The 25917-nt window shown below is 56.7% G+C and overlaps 3 protein-coding genes across 3 annotated transcripts; 2 read left to right on the top strand and 1 right to left on the bottom strand.

The window, feature by feature from the left end:
- Positions 1-8148: 8148 nt before the first annotated feature.
- LOC141916761 (uncharacterized) lies at positions 8149-10609 on the top strand. Its single transcript, XM_074809517.1, has 8 exons — positions 8149-8215; positions 8358-8461; positions 8596-8745; positions 8905-9059; positions 9353-9500; positions 9889-10026; positions 10130-10306; positions 10469-10609. The coding sequence occupies exons 1-8, from the start codon at positions 8149-8151 to the stop codon at positions 10607-10609; spliced, it is 1080 nt and encodes a 359-aa protein (XP_074665618.1).
- A 34-nt stretch (positions 10610-10643) lies between these two features.
- Positions 10644-13278, top strand: LOC141916762 (maestro heat-like repeat-containing protein family member 7). Its single transcript, XM_074809518.1, has 6 exons — positions 10644-10856; positions 11530-11631; positions 12024-12126; positions 12287-12346; positions 12913-12993; positions 13145-13278. Exons 1-6 carry the CDS (start codon positions 10644-10646, stop codon positions 13276-13278), a joined length of 693 nt encoding a protein of 230 aa, XP_074665619.1.
- Positions 13279-19015: 5737 nt separating this feature from the next.
- Positions 19016-24141, bottom strand: LOC141916723 (uncharacterized). The gene is made up of 7 exons (XM_074809480.1): positions 24016-24141; positions 23489-23560; positions 23016-23123; positions 21821-21928; positions 21238-21300; positions 20410-20554; positions 19016-19417 (listed from the first exon to the last, which is right to left on the bottom strand). The coding sequence occupies exons 1-7, from the start codon at positions 24107-24109 to the stop codon at positions 19390-19392; spliced, it is 618 nt and encodes a 205-aa protein (XP_074665581.1). The 5' UTR covers positions 24110-24141; the 3' UTR covers positions 19016-19389.
- Between the last annotated feature and the right edge of the window lie 1776 nt (positions 24142-25917).

The raw sequence follows: 25917 nt of genomic DNA on the forward strand, positions 1-25917 counted from the left end.
GTGGCCGTGGCTGGCCAGTTCAGAGTCTCTGAGTGCCTCAGCCTTTCCGCCTGGGAGTGTTTAACACGTGGCCTTTTTTAGGGTGTGACGGATGACGGATGTTGGTGACATCCTGGTGGCTCTGTCCCACTCTCACTTCAGAGTTGTGATGCCTGAAATCCTGGGCCACCTGAAGGCCCTGGCAGGCATTTCCAGGGTGTTTGTGTTCACTTTTATGATATCTTGGGGCTACAGTGCGCTAGGGTTATGGGATGCTAGCGTTAGAGTTTGCTAGGGTTATGGGGTGGCAGGGTTATGGGATGGCAGGGTTATGGTATGCCAGAGGTTAAGTGAGTTAGGATTAAAGTGTGTTATTGTTATGGACTGGATCTGGGTTTGTTGGCCCTGGGTTCCTGGGGTTAGGTTATTTTTACCTTACGTTCTGTGTTGTCTTTTTTTGTGGAGAGCTTGCCTTTTTAGGGATTGGATAGGGACCTTTGCTTTGTGTACGATGTTTCTTCTGGTTGGCTTTTTTGCTGTTTTGGTGGATTGTGTTGTTTTCTCTCTTGAAACCATCATCTCTGGCCTGATACATCTACAGCAGGTCGGGCAGTGTCCCTTCTGGTGCTGTCCCACTGATTTCTGGTCAGTTGGTAGGTGGGTGTGGAGGACTTGCGGTTCATGGAGAATGACTGCCAGACGACTAATGGGCAGTTCTGGGAAGGGCTGAGAGGACTTGTGGCCCCTAGGTAACGACCGCCAGAGGACTAAGTGTGCTTCTTAATTTATGTGGACTTCCAAATTCACGGTCATTTCTCCTGCCTTGGGGAAGAGCCCTGGGAAGACACCAGCCACACGGAAGGGCAAGGGTTTCCCCAGGGGCACGTGGCTTTTTGGTTTTTGCTTTTGAGTAAGAAACCTGCAAAGAGGCTGCTATCGTTAAGGTTAGTGACATTTTGTGACATCCTGGACTGAGTATCACGTGACTTGAAACATTGCTGAAAAAAGGGTGGAGGTTTGTCTGTGTCTTCTGGATGCTTCGGGTTTGAGCGTCTGCTCATGGCGGTGACTTGGTGCAGCCCTTAGCTCCTGTCTCAAGGCACGACGTGTGCTTAGGGCGAGTTCACCATCCATGACATGGATGTGAATCTGTATTTCAGATAGATTTCCTGATCATTTTGGATTTGGGGGGCACAATTTCTTGTCAGATCTGATCAGACCTTTTGTTCCTCGTTAGTGCCCCAGAGGTTTACCTGTCATTTTTTGTTTGTTTGTTTGCCCGTTCGCTTTTTATTTGCAGTGCTTGATTTAAAAAGCTTATTGTAGCTCTTTGGACTCCTCTCATTACAGGAAGTCTCTGGGATTTCTACGCAGGAGTGAGATGTCCAGAAAAGACTGTCCTTGTGCACTGCTGTCAGCCTTCAGTCTAGAGAACTATCTGGTAGTGGTGTCTGTCTAATGGTCAGTGTAACTCAAATGCATCTTAAGTGGGGACCCTTTAGAGTAGAGGAGAGAATGTGAGAAACACTTCAATGCCATGCATCTAGTGAGGATGGAAGTACGTGCTTAAACGTGCTTTTTGGGTTGGTTTTGCATCCTTTGGCAGGATTTACTGAAAGTCTACTGCAGCAAAAGGAGAAGAAATCATTTCTGATTGCTGTGTCTGACTAAAAGAGCTCACCTGCCCATACGGAGAACTGATGTGCAGAGCCATTTTCTGTCGTTACCGGGTACCGCGTCTGACGTGTCGTGCTTTCCCTACGCGCAGGGTGGCGGTCTGTGCGTGGCACTGGTCTGTGCTGCTGGGTCCACATCCCTGTTGGTTGCCAGCCGCAAGGCAAAGGGCTTCTCCTCGTTAGAAATTACTTGTCGGATTTCAGAAACCATCTACATAAAAACGGAGCTTCCTAATCTCTTTGTGCACTAAGCAGAGAAGCAGTGTGGGGGTTTCAGGGCAGTGCCTGTGAAAGAGCCTTTAGGAGATCCCGTCCCTTGGCTCTCGGATTGCGAGTTTGAGAAAGTCATGGGTGTTTTGGTGTTCACTGAAGCAGTTTTTTTTCTTCTGTAGCTTATGTTTCTTGCGTAGGAGAGCTGTGAGGCTGGGAGGAAAAACTGTTGGGGAGCTCAGTCGTCTTTGGGGATGCTCTGTGGGACAGGAGGGCAATTGCTTTGAGCTGCCAATATTTCTGGAAGGATTACCCACACTTGCCTTCCATCTGGAATACTGATTAGTGGCACTTGGGGTTTCTTTAATTAAAAAGAAAAATTACAAAATAGGGTTTGTGTGAATAGCTGTGTGCTATTATACAGTGAATAATCTCCTTTTTGGAGTGAATGGCCCTCTTTCAAGTGCCATTCAGATTATCTAGTGTGATTTCTTCCAATTAATCGTAGTAGTCTAAATTGAGTGTTGTTCGTAAAACCTAGGGTCAGAAGTTCATAGAAACATCTTCTGTGTCTGGTTTAACTGAGTTAAAGCTGTTGTTGTGTCACGTGGAGGGTTCCTAATGCCGTTTTTTCCTCTTTCAGCAGAGATGACCGCGCACATCTCACCTCCAGGAGCCAGGACGCCGTGTGCGGGTTCCAGCCCGTGCTGTCCCCAGAGCTCGTGTCCTCGAGGTGAGCGGGGAGGGCGTCACCCCGCGAGGGGTTGGTGTGTTGCAGCAGTCGGTGCTGTGAGGGCTGGGGGATGGCAGCGGGGTGGCCGCGGCTGTTGGGGTCCCTCATTTGCACAGCCCCGCCCCCACCCGCTGGGGAATCTCTGGGTCCCTGGGGCAGGTTTTGAACGGTCCCTCCCAGTTGGGTCAACGGACCCAGCGCAGCCAGGAGATGCAGTTGGAGCTGCTCAGCCTGGCAGAAATCCCTCGGTACTTGTGATTCAGAAGAGGTAAAATTTGAACCCCCAGGTCTCCTTAGACGACCTTCAGGAGCTGGGGGCTACGGGGGGATGGGCTCTCTGTCTCTAGTCCAGTGACTGGTCCCATTGCTCACAGGAAGGGGAAGAGCTTTAACAGGTGAATCTGCCATTTCCCTTCTTCTGGGGGTTACAGGAGCTGTTCTGGGGGTGAGGGAGGTGTAAATTCACCGGCTGAGCCAGACTGGGTAGAGCAGAGATGGGCTGTAATTTCTCTGACCTCAGCGGTGTGTCTGTGCTGTAGCTGTAATTGTCTCTGCCTGCACAAGTGGCCTGGGGGCCTATTTTGTTTTAAAGGAGATATAATTAATAAAATCAGTGAATCCACGGTCTCTCTGACCGATCATATAAGCATTTACTTGAGGGTAAGATAAACAGTTCCTGGAACTCACTGGTTATACTGACTAACTCCCGGTTGCCTGAAGTGAGACCAGGGTTGGCTGGGACGTGGGCGCCTCCATTAGAGACATCCACGTTGAGGCAGATGAATCCCACCGCAGGCTCCTGTGTTCCTCACCAGGTCTCTGACCACTCTGCTGTTGGCCCTCACTGAAGCCAAGTACAGTCTCTGGCTCATTTATTTGTATCTTTTTCTATCTGTATTTTTGTTTTTTTAACAGAAAGGAGATTCTTAGACATTCAGTTGCAGAAGCTTCTGTTTGAAGATCATGCTTGGATCTCCAGGTAGGTCTAATTAGATGCCTTTTCCTCTTCTGTTCATCCCTGATAAGCCCAGGCCCTCTCTGTCCTGTTTCTGAGGACCGCTGCCCGAGGCACCTGGCACTGCCCGGGGAGATTCTGCATCTCATAACTTCTCTGTTACTTCTGAGAGATAACATTGGGATACAAATATTTAGAGCAAAAGATGCTTAAAAAGTGAGGTAAAAATTATGAGCATAGCACTCTATTTTTTAGTTTGCATTTTTATCTATTATAGATTTAAAGTTTGAATTTAAACAAACTTAGTTGAATCGATGTGGAAAACACGTTCAAATCACCAAGTATTTCTTTCAAACGAGAATAAGCAAAGTAGCAGTTACAAAGAGTGTTTTGGCTGTAAAGCGTTTTGTATTTTTGAAGCCAAATCTACAAGTTCCTGTTAAATCAGAGCGGCTTAGAAAAACGATCTTTTAATTCTGTGCCACAAATGTTATGACCCGCCGCCTTCTAAAACATTATTGTCGAAGCTGTGTGGTAGAGACGCAGGCGATCAGTGGTTGGGCTGTGGCCTCTCAGGCCATGGATCTCCTTTTGTTCAGAAGACTCTCAGGCTGCAGCAGGCACCCAGACGTCACAGTGAACACGGAGGGTCTGAAAGAGAAGTCAGCAAGATACAAAGCAGGAATGGGCAAGAAAAAGGCAGAAGCCTGAATCCCGTCTGTCCTAAATAATGAACTGCTCAGCTCCGGGCTGGCCGCACAGGCCACCGGCAGTTCAGGGTCTCGGGCACAAATCTTCTGCAGGTCGGTACTTACCTCCTTCCTCACAAACTAAAAATAAACCAGTAAAAGGAGACGCCTGCTCCTTAGTTCAGTGAAGGGAAAAGCAACTTCTCTTGAGGTCTGTTTGCCTCTTTTGGAGGACGGGCCCGAGCCCGAAGGAGAAGAGCGCCCTGACAGCAGCTGCTGGGCAGGCTGAGGGGGTGCGGGGAGTCTGCTCCCGGGGGAGCTGCGCCACTGTGTGTAGCTCAGTCGCTGTTATTGGGGGTCTGAAGCCAGTTCCCAGCAGGCACACCGTAACTCCCTGCTCTCTCTCTCTGCCTGCTGATTGTCCCGGTACCGCTCCAGATGTGCAGCCAGTGGGACGCCCACCGCTAATGGGAGATTCTCACCTCAGGACGCCGCAGCCCCGAGCTTCGCCCTGCGCTTGGCCCGTGAGGAGCCGCGGCTCCGGCTGCGAACCCCAGTGAGGGGAGGATGCGGGTGTGGGGCTTGTGCAGGGAGCGCCTGAGCCGCCGGGTGCTGGGCGGGGGCAGACCCGTGCCAGCCAATTCGCCTTTTAGCCCCAAACGCCTGTTGGCAGAGATGCCGGTCTCCTGGGGGCGGTGGGGACGTGCTCCTGCCTCTGGAAAAGGTGCCTGAGTTCCGGGCGTGAGAAGGGCGCTGGGGTTTAGCGGTCAGGGTTGAGGTAGATGTGGAAGATGGCAATAGCTGTGATCTTTAGTCAGAAAAAAAATTTTGTATATTCAAGGAGTTTGTTTCCTCTCCTCTGCTAATCCAGTACGGAATATGAGCCAAAACAAGAAGCCGGCACTATACACACTGCACACTCTTAAGTCTTTGTTTTAAAATATGTGTGAGGTCAAGCTAGGACATGCTTTGCAATTTGTGTATTTACTGCAGCGAATTTTCTGCTCTTCCTGGCTGTTCCCTGTGGTTTTCAGCTGGCTTTACCTCCACAGAAAGTAATACTGTGTATGTGAAAGAGGCCATTCAGAATCTTCCCTTATGAGGGGTCTTTTTTGTGCTCTGCTTTTAAATGACAATCTGTATTATTGATGCCAGTGTTTACAACAGCTTTCTGATTCCCTGGTTAAAGTATTCTGAGCCTAATCCAGCCACATGTGTTGGTGGCTGTGAGAAAGCAAACAGGTCATCACAGCAAATGTTCCCAGCTGAGTCCTAACGTGGGTTCTGCAGCGGGGGCACAGACAAAGGAAGGATGCTTCTGATTCACTGTGATTTGCAAACAGTCTTTGAGTTCTAATTTCCATCATGTTTTTACTCTTCACTTCTTTCCAGGGAGTAAAACTGATTTCAGCTCTTCAAGAGGCATGCGCAGTATTTTAGTGCCTGAAGTCCACGTGTCTGCTGCTGGAAGCAAAAGATCTTCTTTTTCTCGCCAGTAAGCAAAGCAATTTTTCCTGGGTAGTGCAAGTGTTGCTGGTGCAGAGATAGGCTGCTGTGTGAGGTCTTGCAGCTAAGACATACAATATCAGTACTGAGAGTTTTAAAACTGTTTGGGTAACACTGTGCTCTCGGTCAGCACTTACACTGGTGAGAACTGTGATAGGAGAAAGGGAAAAAAACGGCGCACAGCATGTGTTTCCAGCCATCTGGTGGCTGCTCCCACAACTGAGCACACAGCGTTTGCCGTGCCGAGTTTGTGGGAGCGTGATATAATCAATCTGCCAGGCCTCCCCGTATTTATACTTTGACCATTGTCCTCCATACCAAAGGGGCTTTAACCGTTTGGTTGCTTGATCGCAGCACATCTCTCACGCTCATGGATCACCTGTGCAATAGCATCCATGGTTAAGGCCACCCCTCGGTCACGAGCCCATCTGTATGTTGCATCTCGTCCCTGATGGCCTGAGGAGTCAAGGGCCCAGCGAGCCCTAAATTGTTCACCCTTACGCTGCCAGTCCAGATCCACTCGAGCCACCTTAATCTTAATCCACCTGTTGGTTGTTCTGATGTTCTTCAGTGGCCCAGATCTTGGATACGTGAGCATCTACACGAGGTACTTTCACAGCCAGGTTCTCTACCCCAGCAGCAATCTCTCGCCCTCGTTCAGCAGCCCAGACGGGTTTGCCTCTGCGCTGCCAGTGGCTCCGTTTCCACGGCTGTAACCACCCCCACAGCGCATTTGCCACCACCCATGAGTCAGTGCAGAGGCAGAGCACTGGCCACCTTTCTCGCTCAGCAATAGTCAAGTCCAGCTGGATGGCTTTCACCTCTGCACACTGACTCGGTGGGCACGGGCCAGGCCCCAGCACGTTGCAATGAGCTGTGTCTCTCTGGAATTACCCGGGTGACACCACACGTTTTCCAAATATTTTACTAGTTTGTCAGGATTTTGCACCTGTTGGGAGTGAAGTTCCAATACACCAGAGGTGCCCACTGTCCTGGGCACTTGCCCGTGCTGTCCCACACCCCCAACCACTCATAATTCCCCAACCTTGGGGTAGATCTCCTGGTGATACTCTTAAATAGTTGCTTAACCCTGAACAAAGCCTGAACCACATGCAGGAACACACTGGCTCCCAGTTGTAAGTAGCCTCAGGACCGACGACTTCATCGCGCCATAAATCAGTGTTACACAGTTCAGCAAAACAAAAATCTTAATCCAGCTCCCACGGGTGGTGAGCAGCAGCACGGGGACTATATACGGCAAATGAGGAGCGGAAATTTTGAGGAGACGAGCGATTGACATTACGAGCAGCAATTGATAAGCCAATATAATGAATGCTTCTAACAAATGGTTATGACACACTGACCAGGTCTGTCATTATCTCAGCGCTTTGAGCCCCACACTGGGCACCAAAAAGGACTGTTGTGGTTTGAACTTGAACGGAGCCAAACTCCACGCAGCCGCTCGCTCACCCTCCCCCCATCCAGGGAGTGGGGGAAGAGAGTGGAAGGACACAAGGAAAACTCGTAGGTTGAGATAAAAACCACCAGTTTAGTGATTGTAATAAAACAAAACAATAACAATAGTAGAAAGTACAAGTGGGTAATGCACAATGTGATTGCTCACCACCCACCGACCGACACCCAGCCCGCTCCCGCCCAGCGATCCCGACAGAACGAAGATCCTGTCGTCACAAAACTGGAAGCGAGAGAGAACGCACCTGCTTTATATCCTGAGCATAACGTCACGGGATATGGAACACTCCAACGTCCAGTCTGGGCCTGGCACTCCGGCTGTACCCGCTCCCAGCTCAAGAAAATTAACTCTATCCCAGCTGAAACCAGGGCACTGTTGTAGCAGATTAAACATACTCTGTGAGTGTGGGAGAGAACTGGGCACAGGCGAGCAAACACCTCAGGTGACCGCAAAGGAGAGATGGGGCAGTCTGGAGTGTCTGTCGGGATCAGAGCAGAATGTCCAGGGGCCATGCCGGGGTGTGTGAACCCTCTGGGATGAGCCTGAGGGTACAGGAATGTCCTGAGGGGACATGATGGGGGCCTGGGGACACCCCAAGAGGAGCCATGGCCCAATGGCGATCTGGGTCCCTACCCCCTGCAGCGGAACCCTGCCCCACCCGGCCTGGGTGACGGGTCACAATGTGACCCCCTTTGTGACACGCCTCCGTGTCACCCCACGGCACTGTATATAAGCAGCGCAGCCCCGCAGTGTCTGAAAGACGGGGAAGGGACAGGGCAGGAGCGCAGCGAGGATACTCCTGAGCACAGCCCACATCTTTCCCCGCCACCCCTGGCGTTTCCCGTAAAAGCTCAACCCCCGCACTGTCCCTCAACCACTTTTCTCCATTTTTGAGGATGGCAGAGAGACACCCCAGCTGCGCCACGATGGTTTGGGAGGAGGTGGGTGCTCCCCAGGAGAGCAGCTCGTCCACGGCCCAGCCACTGCAGATCGGTGAGTAGAGGGCTCCCCAGGGCTGGCTCCATGCCAGGACCCTGTTTCCTCAGCATGGTGACATTTAAAGTTCTCTTCGCCTTCTGGGAGGCTTGTTGGCGAAGATGGCGTGTCCTACTGACGCTTCCTTGTTTCCATGTAGGCGAGACACTGCCAGAGGAGAATTCAGAGCACTTGGAGCTCCAACCAGGACAGAATTCTGAGAGCTCCTTGTTGCTTTCTTCACTTGACAGCAGCGACACAATGGTAACGAGCTCCCCCCTCACAGGGACCCTTGTCCGTGGCATCGGCTGGTGTGAGCGAAGGGACCCAGGGATGGTTGAGCTGCTCAGCCAAGCTCAGCGTGACACATCTTCCTCCCCCCATCCCTCCTCCCGTAGGTGTTTGGCGAACACCTCCAGCCTTCTCAGAGGATGGACGTTCTCCTCGTGGCCATCGAGGCCATGATGGCAGACGATGTCGACGTCAGGCAGATGGGCAGAGACATCGTGGACATGGCTGTGAGAGCCCCTGCATCCTGGCTGTTGGATGTAAGTGACCCGTGGCTGGACTGTCCTTCCATGTCAAGACGTGTCAAGTCTTGTTCTTCCCTCCTGCCCTAACCCGGCTCTCTCAGGCATCCAAAACCATTTCAAGGAAGCAGGAAGGGATGGGAACGGCAGCACCATTCTTACCCATGTCCCCTCCAGGTGCCAAAAATCATGAGATACATCCACAAAAGTGTGGAGCACATCCGCAGGAAGTCAGCCCAGAAAAGACTGGACTCACTGCTGCTGGAGCTGACCAAGTGGAGCCCCAGGGAGGTGGTCAGGAGCCTTTTGAGGATCTCTCCTACATGTGACAGGTATCGGCCTCGACAGCTTTGAGGGCTCGTTCCCCACAGGGAGAGTGGCCCAGAGACTGGCTGCCAGACCCACGGAAAACTGCAGGATATCTATCCCTGAGGAGCAGGGCTCTCCATCCCACCACGCTTCCCCCTTCAGCCAGAGCTGGCCAAAGCGGAGCCCCTGCCCCATGGGGAACAGAACCTCACCACCCTCTGCCTCCCTGGGCATCCCAAAATGAGGGGGATGGGCAGGGCCAGCGTCCGGAGGAGCCGAGGCAGCTCTGCTGACCGAGTTTGCTCTGGCTCCGCAGGGCTGCCATGGCCATGTGGGAGGTGATGATCTCCGTGCCCTGGACTTTGGGGAACGTCTTGATGGAGCTGTTCGACGTGCTGCAGGACTGCCGGGTGCGCAAGGTGTTCAGCTCTGTCACGGAGGACGCCTGCATCTACCCCTTGTCTGTGAGTGACCCACGCTCAGCCCCAGAGCTCTGCCCTCCTCCTCCTCCTCCTCCTCCTCCTCCTCCTCCTCCCCCCCCTGCCCAGCACCAGCCAGATCCCCGTGCCCACACGCTCGGGCCCACCCCATGCTGGTGTGGCCCCACCAAGCCTGTCCCGGCACAGGCAGCACTCTGCCCTCCCCCCTGCCTGCATCCCCCTGCCCAGCTCTGCAGCCTGGAGACCCCGGAAAGGGGCAGAAACCAGAGTCAAGGCAGTTACTGGTACCAGGTCAGAGACATGGGGACTCAGGTGGCTTCAAGGGGACAGGAGACACTTGCCGTGGACCGTGCTGGTGTGGGGGAGGGAGCCCTGCAGCTCTGCTGGTCTCTCACCACTGTCTCCATTTTAGCTCCTGGCCTATGCTGACATTGACGCGGAGGCGTTTGCTGCCCTGTACAAAGCCCAGAGGTACCTGAGGCGTCCCAGCCCGGTGATGCTCTCGCTGGTGCTCACGGGCCTTGTCACCCTCTCAAAAACACCTGAAACGGTGAGCGGGGGTCGGCAAGGGGAGCCACATTGGCAGCCGGGGGCTGGGGCGGTGGGGGGGTCTTTCACTGCTTCACAAAAAGGCAACGGTGTGTTTCGTACAGGCCAGAAAACTGACGGTGCTGCTGCCTGACGTGCTGGAGACCCTGACAGATGCCAACGCTGATGTCAAGACCAAGGCTCTGGTGTTGTTCATCAACATGATGGGTCACATGAAGAGGGAAGAGGCCAACCTCATCTCCCTGAGGCTGGCAGAGGAGCTCCTACCCCTCTTCGATGATGTAAGGCTGCCATGGGAGCCTGAGCCAAGGCAGTGGCTGCAAGATGGCTGCCCTTCAGTGCGGCCATGCGGGAAGCATTTGGGCAGGGATCCCCCCCCTTGCTGCTCTTGCATAGCCTTCCAGGGCTCTTCCCCTCCCCACTCCTCTTCCATGGCCTTCCAGGGCTCTTCCCCTCCCCACTCCTCTTCCATGGCCTTCCAGGACTCTTCCCCTCCCCGCTCCTCGTCCGCGGCCTTCCAGGGCTCTGGGGCCATTGAACTGCAGCTGCAGATCTGGCCGATGGCTCCTGCATTCAGGATCTGACCCCGGAGCAGCTCCTCTCCCATCAGCCGCGCTAATGCCCCTGCTCCCCGTGGGCAGGGTGCTGAGCTCCCTCTGTCCTCTTCCCTGCCAGGAGTCCAACCGTCTGCGGGAGGTCTCCATCCGCCTCTTCAAAGACATGATAAAGACTGCGGTGGGGAGAAACAAGAAAAAAATGGTGAAGAAAGTGCGGAGTGCCCTGCTCCCACTGTTCTTCCATATGAGCGACGTGGTCGAGAACGTGGCCAAGGTGCAGTGACCAGCGACTGGTGTCGCGGGGAAGGGTGTGCTGGCACCACGGGGGTGGCCTGGCCATGAGGGACAATGGGAATGTGTGTCACCGCAGGGTGCCACTGCACTGGTCCCACCGCTGCAGAGGTGGATGGGGAGGTGGGGTCCCCCCCAGCCCAGAGGAAGGGTCCCTGCAGCCCCAGCACAAGCAGGGCCAGAGAACCTGGCACGGACATTTCCCTGCTCAGCAGCGGCCCGTGGCCACACGAGTCCCCACGGGTTTTGTGCTTTGAGCCCCAATTCCTGTCGCCCAGGGCTGTGCCCATAGGTGCCCAGGAGATGAAGGGGCCTGGCCCTGCATCCTGGGATCAAAGCTCTGCTTGCCTGGAGCCTGGGTGGGAAGGAGCTGGGGCAGCCCCTGCTGGAGAGCCAAGGGTCCCGCTGCCGGGGGTGCCCATGGGATGGGCTGCCAGCTCCGTCCTGCCTCCCTCGCTGCCCCGCACCCCCTGTGCCTGTCCCCATCGCAGGCAGCACCTCGGGGGGATCTCTGTTCTGCCTGAGGGAGTGCTGCCCCATGTCCCTGCCTGTCCCCTGCCCGCCCCCCCCAGCTCAAAGCCAGGCCCAGAGGAGGAGGATGCCAGGTCTCCTTCCCTGGGCTCTGGTACCATCTCCCAGCCTCTGCTTCTCCGCAGGCTTCCCGGGACACCCTCAGCGCCTGTGGAGAGTTCCTGGGCTGGAGGAAGCTCAGCTTCCTGGCCGAGACATGGCAGACACACCGGATCGGAGAGTGCTTGGTGAGGACAACCCCCAAACCCCAGGGCCGGGCTGGACGAGGGCTGCGTGCCTGGGACAGGGGCCACCCCTGGGGAGGGCTGTGCCGCTCTGCATCGCTGCCCTGCTCCAGCCCGGCTGCTCCAGCTGCATCCTCCTTCCCTGGCCTCCAGCACGCAGCCCCCCAAGCGCTCTTCTCCAGGAGACCCCAGCCCATCTGGGCCCTGGCAGCGGGACGGAGGGGTCTCAGCACCCCCAGCCCCCTCTGCCCACGGCTCTCTCTGGCCCTCAGCCCCACGGGGCTCCTGGCTGGGAGATGGGAATCACCGGGAGGGAACGGGGGTGCGGGCAGGAGGGACTGGTCCGGACGGCCGCGGAGGGTCCGTACCAGCCCCGTGCCCTTGTTCTCCCTCAGATAACACACGACAGGAGCAGGGTGGATGAGTATCTGCTCCAGAGCCTTCCCTACCTGAAGGACCGTCAAGCCACCCTGCGAGAGGTGGCCATCACTTTCATTGGTGAGTCCCCAGGGACCCATTTCTGGCCACCCAGCCCCAGTCCCCACTGGTGGGGCTCGCTGGGGGTCTTGCTGAGTCCCACCGCCCTCGGGAGCTGTCCTTGCCGGGGGACAGCCCTGCCGAGGGGTAGCAGGGCTCTGACATTATCTCTGTGCCCCAGGGCTTGCTGTGCAGCGCCGGAGGACCCTCAGGCGGGAGAAGCTGTGGCAGATCTGTGACGGTGAGTAGGGGACAGAGCCCGGGCAGGTGCTGCTGTGCCCGGATCCGCTCCAGGAAAACGCTCCGGGGGCAGACGAGCAGTTTCAGGAGGTTTTTTTCAAGAGCAGTTTCAGAAAGTTGTTTGTGTCTTGACACATAGGTTAGCATATCTCTTCTAGTAAGGTCTTGAAACTGGAGGAATTTTGTTTTGTCACCAGAAAGGAAGGGAATTTGTGGGGAAAGAACAGCCATCTCTGTCCTGCCCCTTGCCAGGAGGCTGATGATGTCCAGACTCCACATTGTGATGCTCAGATCAATACACGGGCTCGTTGAGGCCGCACACAACTCTAGACTAGCTCGTACGGCAAACGAAAGAAAGACTCTGTGGCCTGGCCCAGTCCTGAGCTCTCTTGTGTGTCGGGGGCACACGGGTCATTCCTGAGCAGCAGCTTGAGCCGCTCTGGTTGTCTCACCAGCTCCTCCCGGCCAGGGAAGGAGATGGATGGGGCTGGCATGGGCTGGACGGGGGTCCTGGGGGTCTCTGCAGGCAGTGGGGGTTCACGTCTGCTCTGTTCCCTTCTCTCGCAGCGCTCCTGCCCTTGAGGAAAGACTCTGAACTCTACATCAGTTCCCTGGCAGCCGAGACCATCTCCGTCCTGACAGCAGAGCGTAGCCCGTTACCAAGATGGAGCCTGCGGTCGCTGTGCTGCTGGCTCTGCTGAGCCTCGGAGAGACGAAAAAGGCTGTACTGGAATAATTTTTTTTTAAATAAAGCTGGAGCCACAAGCTGCTGGGACTCACTCCATAGTGTCCTTCCCAGGGGACCACCCTGAGTGTGCTGAGCAGGGTCCACCCCGGCCTCTGCCGCTGCCCCCGGGACCGCACACCCGGACCCAGGTTATCCCACGAGACCACAAAGCCCGGAGAGGAGGAGGAGGAGGAGGGAACCTTTAGCCCATCCCACCCCTCCCGAGACATCTCAGGGCACGGAAACACACCCGTGCGCCAAGCTGGCACATCGCCATTTGTCCCAGCACCAAAATCCTCTCTTGTACTGGGGAGCTGGGCTGGTTTTGACTGGGCACTGGTTAGTTGCTAGAACATTTTGGGGTCAAACTGGGAAATTCTGGGGTCCAAAGAGAATTTTGGGGTGAAACTGTGAGGCTTTTGGGGGTGCTGGTGCAGATTTGGGGGTAAAAGTAGGAGATTTGTGGGTAAAACTGGGAGATTTTGAGATTCAAGATAGATTTTGGGATGAAAAATAGGGGGTTTGGGGGTGCTGAGGCTGATTTGGTGTCAAACTGGGAAATTCTGGGATCAAAGTGGGAGATTTGGGAGTCAAAAATGGGAGATTTGGGGGTCAAACGTGGGAATTTTGTGGTAAAATTGGGGGATTTGGTGGTGAAGCAGGGATTCTGGGGCCATGGATGATTTGGGGGTGAAAAGGGGCTTTGGGGGTCTCACCCCACAGCATTCGGGTGAGGGTGGCCCCAGTGATGGTGGCAGCACCATCCCCCAACCCCATGGGCCTGGAGCACCCCCCGGGGTGGCCAGGGCACCCATCAGAGTCTGCACAGCACCTGCCCAGTGCTCCCAGTCACCCCCAGTTATTACCTCCCAGTAATCCCCACCTGCCCCACCTCCCTCCCAGCTACTTCCCAGTCCTTCTCCTTAACCCCCAGACACCTCCCAGTAGTCCCCCACCATATTCAATTACCAGTGACCCCCAGCCCATCTCAGTGCTCCCAGTTACCACCCAGTTACCACCATCTACACCGCCTCCCTCCCACTTACCTCCCAGTCTCTCCCAGTGCCCCCCTGGCTCCTCCCAGTAGCCCCCAACCACCTTCCAGTTTCTCCAGTCCTCTCCCATGCCCCCAGTTCATCCCAGTGCCTCCGAGTCCCCTCCCAGTAGCCCACAGCTGCCTTCCAATTACCTCCCAGTACCCCCCCAATCCATCCCAGTACTCCCAGTTACCATCCAGTTACCTCCCAGTACCCCATGCCCACACTGCCTCCCTCACAGTTACCTCCCAGTCCCCCCAGATCTTTCCTAGTAGCCCCCACATGCCTCCCAGAGCCCTCCAGTCCCCTCCCAGCACCCCTTCTGGTGATCTCCAGTCCCCTCCCAGTCCCTCCCAGTACTCCCAGTAGCACCTGGAGTGCCTCCCAGCACTGGTACTGGAGGTAGTTGGGGCTGATGCTCTCGGGGTACCCCTGGGGCAGCAGCACCCTCTGAGGGGGGACACATGGAGGGGGGGTCAGGTACCCCTGGGACCCCCAGAGACCCCAAATCACCCCTGTGACACCTCCAAACCCCATTTCCCCCCCTCCAAGTCCCTCCAAAACCCCCTTAGCCCCCACCCAGATCCTACTGGTCCCCCATTATTCCCAAGATTCCAATGGTCCCAAGAACACATGGGGACCTCTAAGTCACATGGGGACACTGCAGGGGGGGGACATGAGGACACTGGTGATCCCCCAGGGCACCCCCTGTCCCCACAGAGGTGGTCCCAGGACACTGGGAGACACTGGGGGTGACACTGGGGGACCCCCAAGCACTCCCACATCCCCACAGATTGGTCCTGGGACACTTGGGAACACTGCAGGGGGGACACGGGGACAGCGGTGGACCCCCAGGTCACCCCCTGTCCCCATAGGGAGGTCCCAGGACACTGGGGGGTGACACGGGGAAAGTGGGGGACCACCAGGTCACCCCCTGTCCCCAGCATCAGGGTCCCAGTGGGGTCACTGTGCAGACTGGGGGCACTGTGCCACCACCTGGTGGTCCTGTTGACTTTCCCAACGGAGGAGGGGGGTGGCTGTGGACTGTCCCAGGCTCTGATCTGGGGGGCACAGTGGGGGAGGTGGTGGCAGAGGGGAACAGTTTGGGTCCTGGGGTGGGGACACCCATGGGGGTCCCAGTGTCCCCTTGGTGTCACTGGTGGGGGCAGGGACACCATGATGTACTTCTGGACGCTGCCGGTGACAGTGGCACTGGGGACCGTGGGCACTGCTGACACCAGTTTGACCACAGGCTGGACACTGGGGACAGTGGTGGCCGTGGGCACCGGGGAGGGGCTGAAGGTGGTCACCTGGGGGGCAGGGGCAGAGCGTGGGGCATAATCCTCTGTCCTGAGTGTGATTCCCTTGTTTCTTACTTTCAGCTGCAATGGCAGGAAAGACTCTCTGAGCCTGATCGGTGAATTCAGTACGACGTCAGCTGAAGGACCAGTGAATGCATCGGGTGGATCCCACACCCCCTCTGAAATACCAGCTAGTATTCAGTACAGACTCCCTCTCTAGTCGTGTAAAGCTCATTGGTAATCTCGCAGCGTTCCCAGGGGGCTCACAGGACCTTCCCAATGAGGCGATCCCGCCATGGACATCCTTGACTGCAACAAAGGGGATGTTCCTGGGTTGAAAATCTGCCCAAAGGCATCAACTGCTCTTGGATTAAAGGAATCCATAAGCCAATCTCCTGTCTTATCCCTGCTTGTGAAGGAGGCACAAGGCACAAGGCAAAATTATGTTTTTGTGCTGGGCAGTTGACTTTGCATCAGAGGATGCTGCCTGATGACAAGGTAAAGTCTGTAAAACGGGATTAAAAATTAATATTATTAATATTCTGGTGCTCTGTTAATTCCAGCTTAATTCCATTAATTCAAATTATTAATTCCACAATAATCCTAAAGTTGTCAGTTTACACACTCCATGTAAGTATTACCATAAAGCAAAAGATGTACCAGGAGAAGGGGGAGAAAGCCGCACCCAGAGACGGGGTCAGGGAAATAGGAATTTATTTTCTTGGACTTGAACAAAGCCCTGCTGCAGCCCTGCTAGTGCTGCCGGCGGGGCGGCCTCTTGCAGGGCTGGGGAGAGTCCTGGGGGCCGGGGGCCCTCCTCTTCGGGGGGCGCCTGGGCCTCCCACTGGAGCGGTCCCTGCCCCGGCCGGGAGCGGAGGGACCTGCCGCCGCCGCCTCCCCCGGCTCCTCCTGGGGCTGCTCCTGCTCTGCCGGGACGGGCGCAGATGGGGGGCAGCTGGGACCCCCGTGGAGGGCGGCCTCTGACGTGCCGCCTTCCTCCTCCCTGTCAGATCTCTCAGGGCTGCTGGGGGAGGTCGCGTAGGTGTTGGCAGTCCCGCACCGGGAGCTGCTGCAGCCGGAGTTGGTGGGGCTGGAGCTGTCCTCAGAGCTGTCGTCCTCCTCCCCCACAGCCGGGGAGCACGGCAGGGTCCAGAGCTCCTCGCTGCAGCTCTCGATGGCGTCGATGATGCCACGGACCAGAGGGGCTGCGTGTTCCCCGAGGACAGGCTGCAGCTCCCGGACCATGGCCTCCGCAGCCGGGCCGCAGACGCACAGGGCGTGCAGGATGTTGCCCTCTGCACGCTGTACCTGCCACCACTGGGACCCATAGATCGCCTCCAGCTCCCGGCGCAGCCAGAACAGCACGGGATCGAGGAAATACTCTTGAGTTTGGAAAAAACTTGCCCAGCCCTCAGGCAGGATGCCACCCACGGCCTCGGGTTCTGCAGCCCCCTGCTCATCTGGGGACAGTGTCCCCTGCGGAGAGGATGGAGGGGAAGCCACGGGGCGATGGGGGCTGTTTTCGGCCGGGCGGCTGGGAGCTGTGTCTGCCTGGCTGCTGGCTTCGGGCGACCCTTGGAGGAGCGTGATGGCACACTCTCGATAGCCATTGCCTCCCGGCACAGCGAACCGCACCGACTCCACCGGTCCCCTGCAGAGCGGGCACTCTGCCTTCACATCTGCCCACCGCAGGATGCAGCCCAGGCAGAACCGGTGGCAACAGGGCATCACATAAGCGGCGTCATCTCGCTCGTCGCGGCAGATGGGGCAGATCTGCTCTGACTCCATGGCCACGTTCACGCGCTGCAGCAGGGTGGGGAGCGCTGAGGACGACGAGCTGCTCCCGCTCGCTGGCGCCGGTGACGCGAAAGGGTGTCCCTGCTGCAAAAGTGAGAGTGGCCCTGGTCACTGGCTGTCCCAGCGAAGGGAGGGGAGGAAGAAATGCCCAGGCCCCTGGCGAAGGACACCCTCCGGCTCCCCGAGCCCCTTCGCCCGCCCCGGGGGGGACGCTCCCCCGCACAGCTCACCTCCGCTGCCGCGAGCGCGCCCGGCGGTGCCCGGCTGCCTGACCCAGGCAGGGCCGGGGAAACACAGGGGATGGCTCCGGGATGGGCACCGAGACCTGCCAACAGCAGCCCCCAGAGCACCACCCCGCACCCGGAGCAGCCTCGCTCGACCCTCCAGACCTCGCAGACACGCTCGGCAGGAGTCCAGGCAGGAGCCAGACTGGGCCGGGCGCAGGCAGAGCCTGCAGGGAGGGACGTGAGGTCACATTCCATCGCTCGCTGACGTCACAGCCCACCGCACAGTGACGTGGCAGCGGGCCGCCTGTCTCCATGGCGCTTGCCCGTGTCGGAGCCTGGCTGGCACTGGCACTTGTGCAGATGGAAAATGTAACCGTTCCCCTGTTCCTTGGACGTAGAAACGAGCCACTCTTCTATGGCTTGTACCTGTTCCATTGCAAGCACAAGTGGTCTAGAGAAGACACAGCTGAAGCGCGGCAGATGAGAAGAAGCCGTCAGTAATCCATGTGAGGAGGCTCGAAAGCAGAGGCACAGTTTGCACAGAAAATGCCCTGGTTATGGCAGAAACACAGTTCTCACTGTCAGAGATTTGTGGAGAGTTGCTCGTTACAGGGAACTGACGCCCAGAAAGGGTTTCTCCGCGTTCCTTTCCCTGGTCATCACATACAGCTTCAGTTAAATTTAAATGGCAGCACAATGGAAAGTTCTGTTTGCCTGGAATTCCTCCATTTGATAAGCTGGGAGACACGTTGGAAGTAAGACTTGAGATGGCAATAGCTGGAATAGTAAAATCTCCTGAAAAACCTGTGAGAAATCGACTCTGACGAGTCGGGGCTTCAGGGGAAGCTGTGATGGACCATGTGGCAGTTTCAGAGCTGTTTGTAAGAGGGTTTAGCACCAAGTAGAGAAGAATACTTTCTAAAAAATGGTGGATTTGAAAAGGATTATTGGATTTGCCAGGTTATGCCAAGCTTTGAGAAACAGTTAAAGCCTGGCTTTAACACCCTGCTTTCTGCGTTTCCAGACTCTGGCCCGTGGATCACCCCACCCACCTCCAGCTCGCAGAGGGAGAGATCCTGGTGCTCCTTTTTGGGGTAACACTGGCTGTGAAACCAGTGCTGGCACCTGTGAGATCTGAAACCTTGCCACGGTACCACATTCAATAAAGAGATTAAAGTCTTCGTTTTACCAGGCAGCAGCGTTTCGGTTTACCATTTCCCCCACACCTCGAATTCACCCCCTCCAGAATTTGCTCTGCTTTCCTGCGTTTTCTGCGTTGGTCACGATTTGCTCCTGTCCCAGAGCAGGCAGAAACACCCCGCAGAGACACAGTCCCGGTGCTGTGAGCTAACGGCATGCCAGCCGGGCCAGGAACGTTTACATCACAGATTGCCCCGAACGGCCCGAGCCTCTGCTCCCTTCCTCCCCACGCGCTGCCCTCTGACCCACGCTCGCTGCTGCCGCATCTCCCACACGCGGCACTTGCCTCACCTCAGCCACCTACGGCCGATTGGGCTTTCCCGTGTGGGGACGGATTCCCGTGCAGGTCACGGCAGACAAGACCACAGACAATCAATATGATTGGAAGTCAAGCTCAAACTTTTATTAGCAAGCAAGCCCTTATAGACCGCTGTGCCTTCTAAAAATAGCAGCAAGCCCTTACAGACTGTTGTGCATGCTTATTTCTAAAGTAGCTCCCCTCGGTACTTTCCACAAACACTGCTACCCGCACGTAGCCAGTAGATAAGTTCCTGCTTTTGCAATTCCAAAAGGTCCCTTCTTTATCAGTTTCTTCCTTAACGAGCACATTCTTTTCTTCTGGCCTTCTTGTAACTATTTCTTGTTTTCAGATGTCGTTAATCTTCTGACCCGAGTGCTGGATGTACTTTTCCATTGTCAGTGTGGGCGGAAAGTTCAGTAAACCAGCATGCACACCCACAGCTGCTGCTGTCGGGCTAGGATCTCCAAGCTTCGTCGAGGCGCCTGCAGAGAGAGGAGACTGATGAGGGCCCCCTGAGGCTGAGTGCGAGGGTGTGGGGCAGCGCCGGGCACCCCGTGAAGTGTGGGCCCCCTGGCTGCACGTGGGAGCCGTGGGTACAGAGAGCTCTGTGCAGAAAATGGGGTGCCCCTCACCCCTCGGCTGGGGCCCTGCTGGCCTCCCCTGGGCTCGTCTCCTCTCGGCCCTCACCATCCTGACCTGCCTGCTCTGCACGTGCCGGGAAGGAGACCTGACCCCAGCAGAGCGAGGGGACCAGAGCTGGGCACGGCCCTGCGCGGCCAGGAGAGCCTCCTGTTCTCCTGGCTCCTGGTGCTGCCAGAGACCAGCACTCGGCTCCCCTGCCCGTCCCTGCCCAGACAAGGGGCAGCCTCGGCTCTCGGGGAGGGGAGGGGCCCTCCATCCTCTCTTCAGAACACTTATCCAAAGAGATGCAGACCTCTGCACAGACAAAACCCCCGGGGGCCTGTGCCGAGAACACGCACGCTGGCAGCGTTTGGGCGCAGGTGGGACAGAACGACCCTCCTGCTCCAAAGCCAGGCTGAGGGCTGGGAAGGTTCATCATCACGGTCGGAGCTGCCGGGACACCTTGGCCGAGGGGAACACGTGTGGTTTATGGCATCACCTAACAGGGTGATTTCCGCCGGGAGGTTCACTGGCAGGGAGATGTCACTATTGCGCTGCTCCCTTTCCATGGCAACGCCCTTCCTCACTGCTCTTCTTCCTGACCTTGCCCGGCCTACCTCTGTCACTGGGTCTGCTCTTGGTGGGGCAGGGTCGCTTTAAGTAACACTTGCAACAGGAAGAAGGGGTTTCAGAAAAGAGTGCCCATGAATTGAGAGGGCAGCTGCAACTTCTTGCAGCAGAAATCTCAGTAGAGTTTGGCCAGCGACTAACTCGGCACTCCAGAATACCCCACCTCTACATGCTTCATGGCTAATACAACAGCCATCGGAGACAGAAGTTTGGCAACACTCACCGTTTTCTCTTCCTCCACACACAGATCACACAGCAGAAGACCATCCCAAGCAGCATGGAGCCCAGGACTGCCAAGGCCCCTTCCACGCAGTACTTGCGGAAATTCATAGGATCCGCGGCATTTGCTCTTCTCTTGCCGTCCGTTCCTGGAGGAACAATTCTGTGCGTTAGAGTGTCCTGCACACGACTGGTCATCTCACAGGAGGTCTGACACGGCCAGGGCCAGTTCCTTCTCACTTTGTCAGCAACTCTGAGCCAGTGACTGTCCTGGGGCTGCAATGTTTCCTCGGTTTCAGCAGAAGAAAGGCAACTCCCAAAGCCACTGCACATCAGTGCACTCTGGAGCGTCCCTTTCTCCTCTCAGCTTTGCTTACACTCTGGGGGGGCCACAATCGAGTCTCCCAGTGTCAGGGGTTTGCTCTCCTTTCTTGGCCACCCTTCCCATCTGCGCACAATTCCTTTGGCACTTCCCACCATCGGTCTCCGAGGCTTGCTAGTGCTGCTGCACGGAGGCCCCCTCTGACCCTTTGGGACAAGTCGTCCCTCTGAACTGAAGTCATCGGGCCAGATGGAGAGCGCGTGGGGGAGCACAGCAATCGCCCCTTTGAGCGAGAGGGACAGAAAACATCCCTGCATCAGGGAGTGCCCCCCCAGCTCTCCCTCCCCAGCCCAGCACCCGCACCCCGAGGGGACAGACTCGGGCCCTCTCGGCAGACGCCTGAACCTCGCTCTCCCTCTTCGCCTTTTCCCCAGCGTGGGCACTGCTCGTGTGCCTCCAGTTTTCAGGACTTGTCTCCCACTTACGGCCCCCTGCAAGACTGCTCAGTACCTGGATCGTTTCGAAGAAATTTGTAGACCCTGTCGTGGTGGGCTTCCCCGGGGCTGAACAGCACTGCCAAGAGTCAGAGAAAGGAAATGCCTCAGAGAAAGGTCACGGCTCAGGCACAGAGGGTGCGGAAGGATGGTGCAGGTTCCCTCTAAGCCTGTGCCCGATCTGCCAGTGCACCCCTTCGGCCCTCAGGTCACAGGAGGGATCCCCCTCTGCTGTGCCTGGGGCCTCCAGGCACCCACAGCAAGCTCTGGGATGCAGGTGTTGCGGGAGGCCCATTCGATTAAGAGTCACATTTCCCATTGTCTGCTGAGCGTGGCTGAGATGCTCTTGTTCCCAAACTGGCAAAGTCCTGAAATTCCTGTGATGGGCTGTGCTGGGAGGTGAGCGTCTGTCTGAAACCAAAAAACTCCACACCCCAGAGGTGACAGTCCTCCTCAGAGCTTTGAAAACACTTGCTCTGCACTAACAGTTGTGGGCTGTGCTGCTGACAGGGTGTGCAGGAGCGGGCACTGGGGGAAGAGCCTGCAGACAGGGAGAGGTTTTGATGTATGACACTGGGTGACCCAAGGACAGCAATTACCTTGCACGCCCGCTGATTGCATTGCCCCTGTTCTTTCAGCAGAGGCTGGCACCGCCTGGCTGCCTCCTTCCCCAAACACCTCCTTCTCCATAGACTCACGGTCCATCCCTTTAGAAAGAAAGAAGGTCAGATTAAGTAGAAGTAACTGTTCCTCATCAGCATAATGATGCCTTCAGAGGGCAGTACTTCTCCAAATACATTCACAATGCTCAGAAACAAGGCCTGGACGTTTGGGGGTGCACCTAGTCACTAGTCCAAACAAGGTGTCAGTCATGGAGAAAACTGTCAGCGCTACACCCTTTCCAGTTTACCAGCAGACAGCAAATCCTGACCTGCCCAGAGACTAGCAGACTGCACGTGGTCTTGTTCACGTTCCACTTAGTGCATTTTGGCAAACTGCAAGGTGATGGCAGGTTACGTCCTTCAGAGAGGACAGGAAGATGCTGTAGCCAGTTGAGCTGGGGAAAGAGCTTTTCCGAGCAGCACTTCCCACAGTCCCCCAAAACAAGAGGAAAACCACCAGCCAGTTTTCTAAAGCACAACTAGAAGCAGAGAGCTAAACCACCCAAGACTGAATTCACAGCCCTTCCTTTTCGCTGCCTTCAAGTCAGGTGTCCGGCCTCATGCTGGGTGTCCAGCTTTCACCCGTCCCTGACACCGAGGCGTCACCGAGAGGCCTCAGACATCAAGGAGAACAACGGGGCTGGACCAGGCTCTGAAGCTGGGGCTGCTCCGATGCTGGCCAGGGCAGGCCTGCAGCCCCGGCAGTGCCTGCTGGTCTCAGCGGCCCCCAGCTGCCTGCGCATCCTCTGCGCTCTCCCCTCCGGCGACTGGCAGGGTGCTGCCCTCTCAGCACTGAGCAGCCATCAGCTCCTCGGCAAGTCCCTCACACACTCAAGGCGTGAGTCCCACCAGCTCCTGACAGCTAGACACCACCGTCTGCCCAGATCAGCTCTGGCCCCAGTAAGGCTGTAACTGGGGCAGCAGCTGTTCCTGGGGTTCAGCTGGAACCGCAACTGCCAGCAGAGGCTCGACCATCTCTGCAGCTCGCCAGCGCCCACAAGGCCTGAAACTGAGCGTCACCGCAGTGAGGCTCTGAGCCGCCCCTTCCTACTGTGCAGGCTACGGCTTGTCCATCCACACATCTAAAACCTCAGCTTGACAAGGCTTCTGCTTAACAGGGACAGACACTCACCCTGGGCTGGCATGGTCCTGTCCAGCTCCTTCAGAATTCCCTGGACGACTTCTGAGGCCCACTGGGAGGATTTTCCCATTTCAGCGTTATACTTTGCTCTTTGAGGACCTGAACGGAAAGTCCAAAGTTAAATTTGTCACAAATACAATACTGAAAACGAGTGCTTCGTCTGTGAAGTCAGTCAAGACTGACTCCTCACCCCAGCGACGCCAGGGAAGCTCCAGCGCAGGATCCAGCTGAGAATCTGGAAAAGTCCCCCCTGTACCCACATCTGCAACCAAACACCCACGAGAATTTCCATCACGCACGGTGATACACACCGCCAGGACTGAGCAGCAGAACATACGAGCGGATCACGCAATGACACTGCACACACAGTGCAGGTCCACGTTCTCACAGCCGCGAGAGACGCCTCGCTCACATCTGGGCTTTGAGCCGGCGGCTCCCAAAGGAAGTCAAAAGCCGTGACGTACCCGTGCGATCTCCCTGAGCGTCCGCCCTGGAACCCAGCTGGGAAGCTGCAGAGCCATCGCCTCCAGCCACGTCTGTGAACAGACAGAACAGAGAAGCTCCCATGAACTATTTCAATACACCTCTGCAGGTCTGAACGGCCGTGAAGGCAGTTCCAACACGGGAGTGCTCCGTGGCACTCAGCTCCCCCCTCCATCAGGAGCGTTGTGCAGACAGGTACTGGGCGCCTGGAGCAGGAGGATCGAAAACAAAACATGCACGGAGGTGTTGGGAGAAAGGAGTCCCTGGAGCTCACACCAGCTCTAAACTCAACCCCAACAAGCCCACCGCTGGCCTTGCAGCAGGCACTAGAAGCAGCGCAGGGCCAGAGACGCTGGCACAGACACCTTCGGAAGGCAGAGTGCTCACAGCACCCGCTCCCTCCCTGCTCCTCTTCTGCACAGCTGAGTGTGGGCCAAGAGAGAGTTAAGTGAAATTTCACACGAACGGAATATGAAAACCTAAGTGCTCACTCATTCAGGGGACATACCTGTGGGATCACCCTGAGGACCCCGGAGAAGATCCGGCTGAGCAGTCGGGTGGCCGTTGGCTTCGGGCACAGCTGTAATCAAGCACGTTCCCATTAGAGGTTGTGAGCTCCTTTCCCAGTGACCTGCAGTGACTGGAGGGGGGCAGGTAATGCCATGGGACCCAGACGTGGGTGGAGATTTCCAGAGGTGCAGAGGGGCCGGGGTGACCTGTTAGCTGCACCTGGAGGCTTTCAAAATACTGTTTCCAGGCCCTGTGCAACAGCCCTCAAGGACCAGATGGACAAACGTATGGTCCCTGGGGATTTCTTCCTGGGACACGTTTTCTGGGCGGAAAAGGCGCCCATGTGAAAACATTATTGTTCACGTATCTGTTGGAGAAGAGCCCAGTGGCCAGGGAGAGGCTGCCCCGGGCTGTGGGCTGGGGCTGTGTGTCCCATGGCGACCTGGGCTCGCCTGGGGAGAGAGTTGCAGGGCTGGAGCAGGAATGCTCCTGTTTTCCCCAGTGGACATCTCCCCAGGACAGACGTCCCCGAGGCTGAAAGCTGGGGTCCAGCTGGGGAGCGGCAGAGCCACAAACCTGCTGGACGTGGCTGTGCCCAGCCTGGGGAAGAAGTGCTCCCGAGGGCTATTGCCCGGCTGCTGCCGTGCTGCCGGGCCCTGACACACAGACCGGGGCAAGGCTGCCTGGGGCAGGTGGCACAGGGCCGGCTCCAGGGACACTTTCTCACGGCTGCTCCCAGTCCCACTGTCCACCTGGAACAGGCCCCCGCAGCAGACGCAGCCCCCTGCGCCCCCGTACATCTGCCTCCTGCTGCCCGCGGAGCTGGACACAGCTCGCCCGGCCCAGCCCGGCCCCGTGGCTCTCCCGGCCCTGCCCCACCACGACCCCAGCCCCGCTGTCAGCCCGAGGTGCAGTGGGTGCTGCCCCACGCTGCCAGGGCTGGGCGCTGGCCCTCACCTGCCCACCTACCTAATCCCCGCGCTCGCCACGGAGCAGCCCCGGCACCCTGGGCTCGCAGGGCCACCAGAAGGAGGATGAGCACGAGGGTGGGGGCCATGGTCCCCTGCACCTGCACCATGCTGCTGCTGCTGCCGCTGCTGCTGCCGGCGCATCTGATGTGGTGCCCGGCAACAGCACCGCACACCCCGGCGTGGCACCGCAGGGCTCTGTGACCTCACAGTGCGGCCTCTCCCCCGCAGCCACGGCCCTGGGGCAGGGCACGTTGGAGAGGAGACGCTCTGTGAAGAGCATCTTTTTTTCTGAGCTGAGGGCAACAGGCGACAAGCGTGATGGAGGGCTGCTGCACCGCGGCTGTCAGCTGTGAGCTGTGCAGCTTGTTCCCCACGCTCCTGCAGCTCTCCAGCACAGGTAAGGTTTTCAGGAGTTCTTTCCCAAAGGGTTGCAGTTGTTGAGAAATTGTGTTGCCAAGCAATGTTGACCTTTGTATGGAATAAGGCCTGAGTGATTAAAGTGCACAGAGAAGATATCCTAACCTTGAGAAGAGACACATCCTGGCAGAACTGCTGAAACAAGGTGGATAACAAAGAACAGCGTGGCCAGACTACAGAGTTGGAAAACATCCAAGGAGAAAAAACTGTCCTCAAAAGACTCGTGACCATAAAAGGGAAAAAGGAGTAGGGGGTAACTCCCCAAACGACCACCCGAGCTCCCCGCATGCGTAGTGTAGTTTTGCAACACCAGCATTATGGAAATGTAGTAGATAGGAGGAAAGGCGGAGACTTCTCGAAAAATGTATGAATATTCATGTCTTTAAGGTACATAAAGGATAACCTTTTGTTTTAGTGTGTGCATGATCCCCCATGCACCCAGCGCCGAATAAAGAAATGCCTGTTCTTAACGCTACACTGGTGCTGAGAGGTTTATTCCCGATTTCGGTGAC

This window comes from Strix aluco, chromosome 30 (assembly GCF_031877795.1).
Source record: "Strix aluco isolate bStrAlu1 chromosome 30, bStrAlu1.hap1, whole genome shotgun sequence".
NCBI classification, from domain to species: domain Eukaryota; kingdom Metazoa; phylum Chordata; class Aves; order Strigiformes; family Strigidae; genus Strix; species Strix aluco.

Bases quoted from the DNA above. Each gene is read 5' to 3' on its own strand.
- LOC141916761 (XM_074809517.1), top strand. From the start codon at position 8,149: ATGGTTTGGGAGGAGGTGGGTGCTCCCCAGGAGAGCAGCTCGTCCACG. The intron at 8,216-8,357 runs GTGAGTAGAGGG...GTTTCCATGTAG, and splicing joins GGCCCAGCCACTGCAGATCG to GCGAGACACTGCCAGAGGAG. The intron at 8,746-8,904 runs GTAAGTGACCCG...TGTCCCCTCCAG, and splicing joins CTGCATCCTGGCTGTTGGAT to GTGCCAAAAATCATGAGATA.
- LOC141916762 (XM_074809518.1), top strand. From the start codon at position 10,644: ATGCCCCTGCTCCCCGTGGGCAGGGTGCTGAGCTCCCTCTGTCCTCTT. The intron at 12,127-12,286 runs GTGAGTCCCCAG...TCTGTGCCCCAG, and splicing joins GGTGGCCATCACTTTCATTG to GGCTTGCTGTGCAGCGCCGG. The intron at 12,347-12,912 runs GTGAGTAGGGGA...CTTCTCTCGCAG, and splicing joins GCTGTGGCAGATCTGTGACG to CGCTCCTGCCCTTGAGGAAA.
- LOC141916723 (XM_074809480.1), bottom strand. From the start codon at position 24,109: ATGGGAACGTGCTTGATTACAGCTGTGCCCGAAGCCAACGGCCACCCG. The intron at 23,561-24,015 runs GTATGTCCCCTG...GTCTGTTCACAG, and splicing joins TCCTCAGGGTGATCCCACAG to ACGTGGCTGGAGGCGATGGC. The intron at 21,301-21,820 runs GTAATTGCTGTC...GACTCTTGGCAG, and splicing joins GCAATCAGCGGGCGTGCAAG to TGCTGTTCAGCCCCGGGGAA.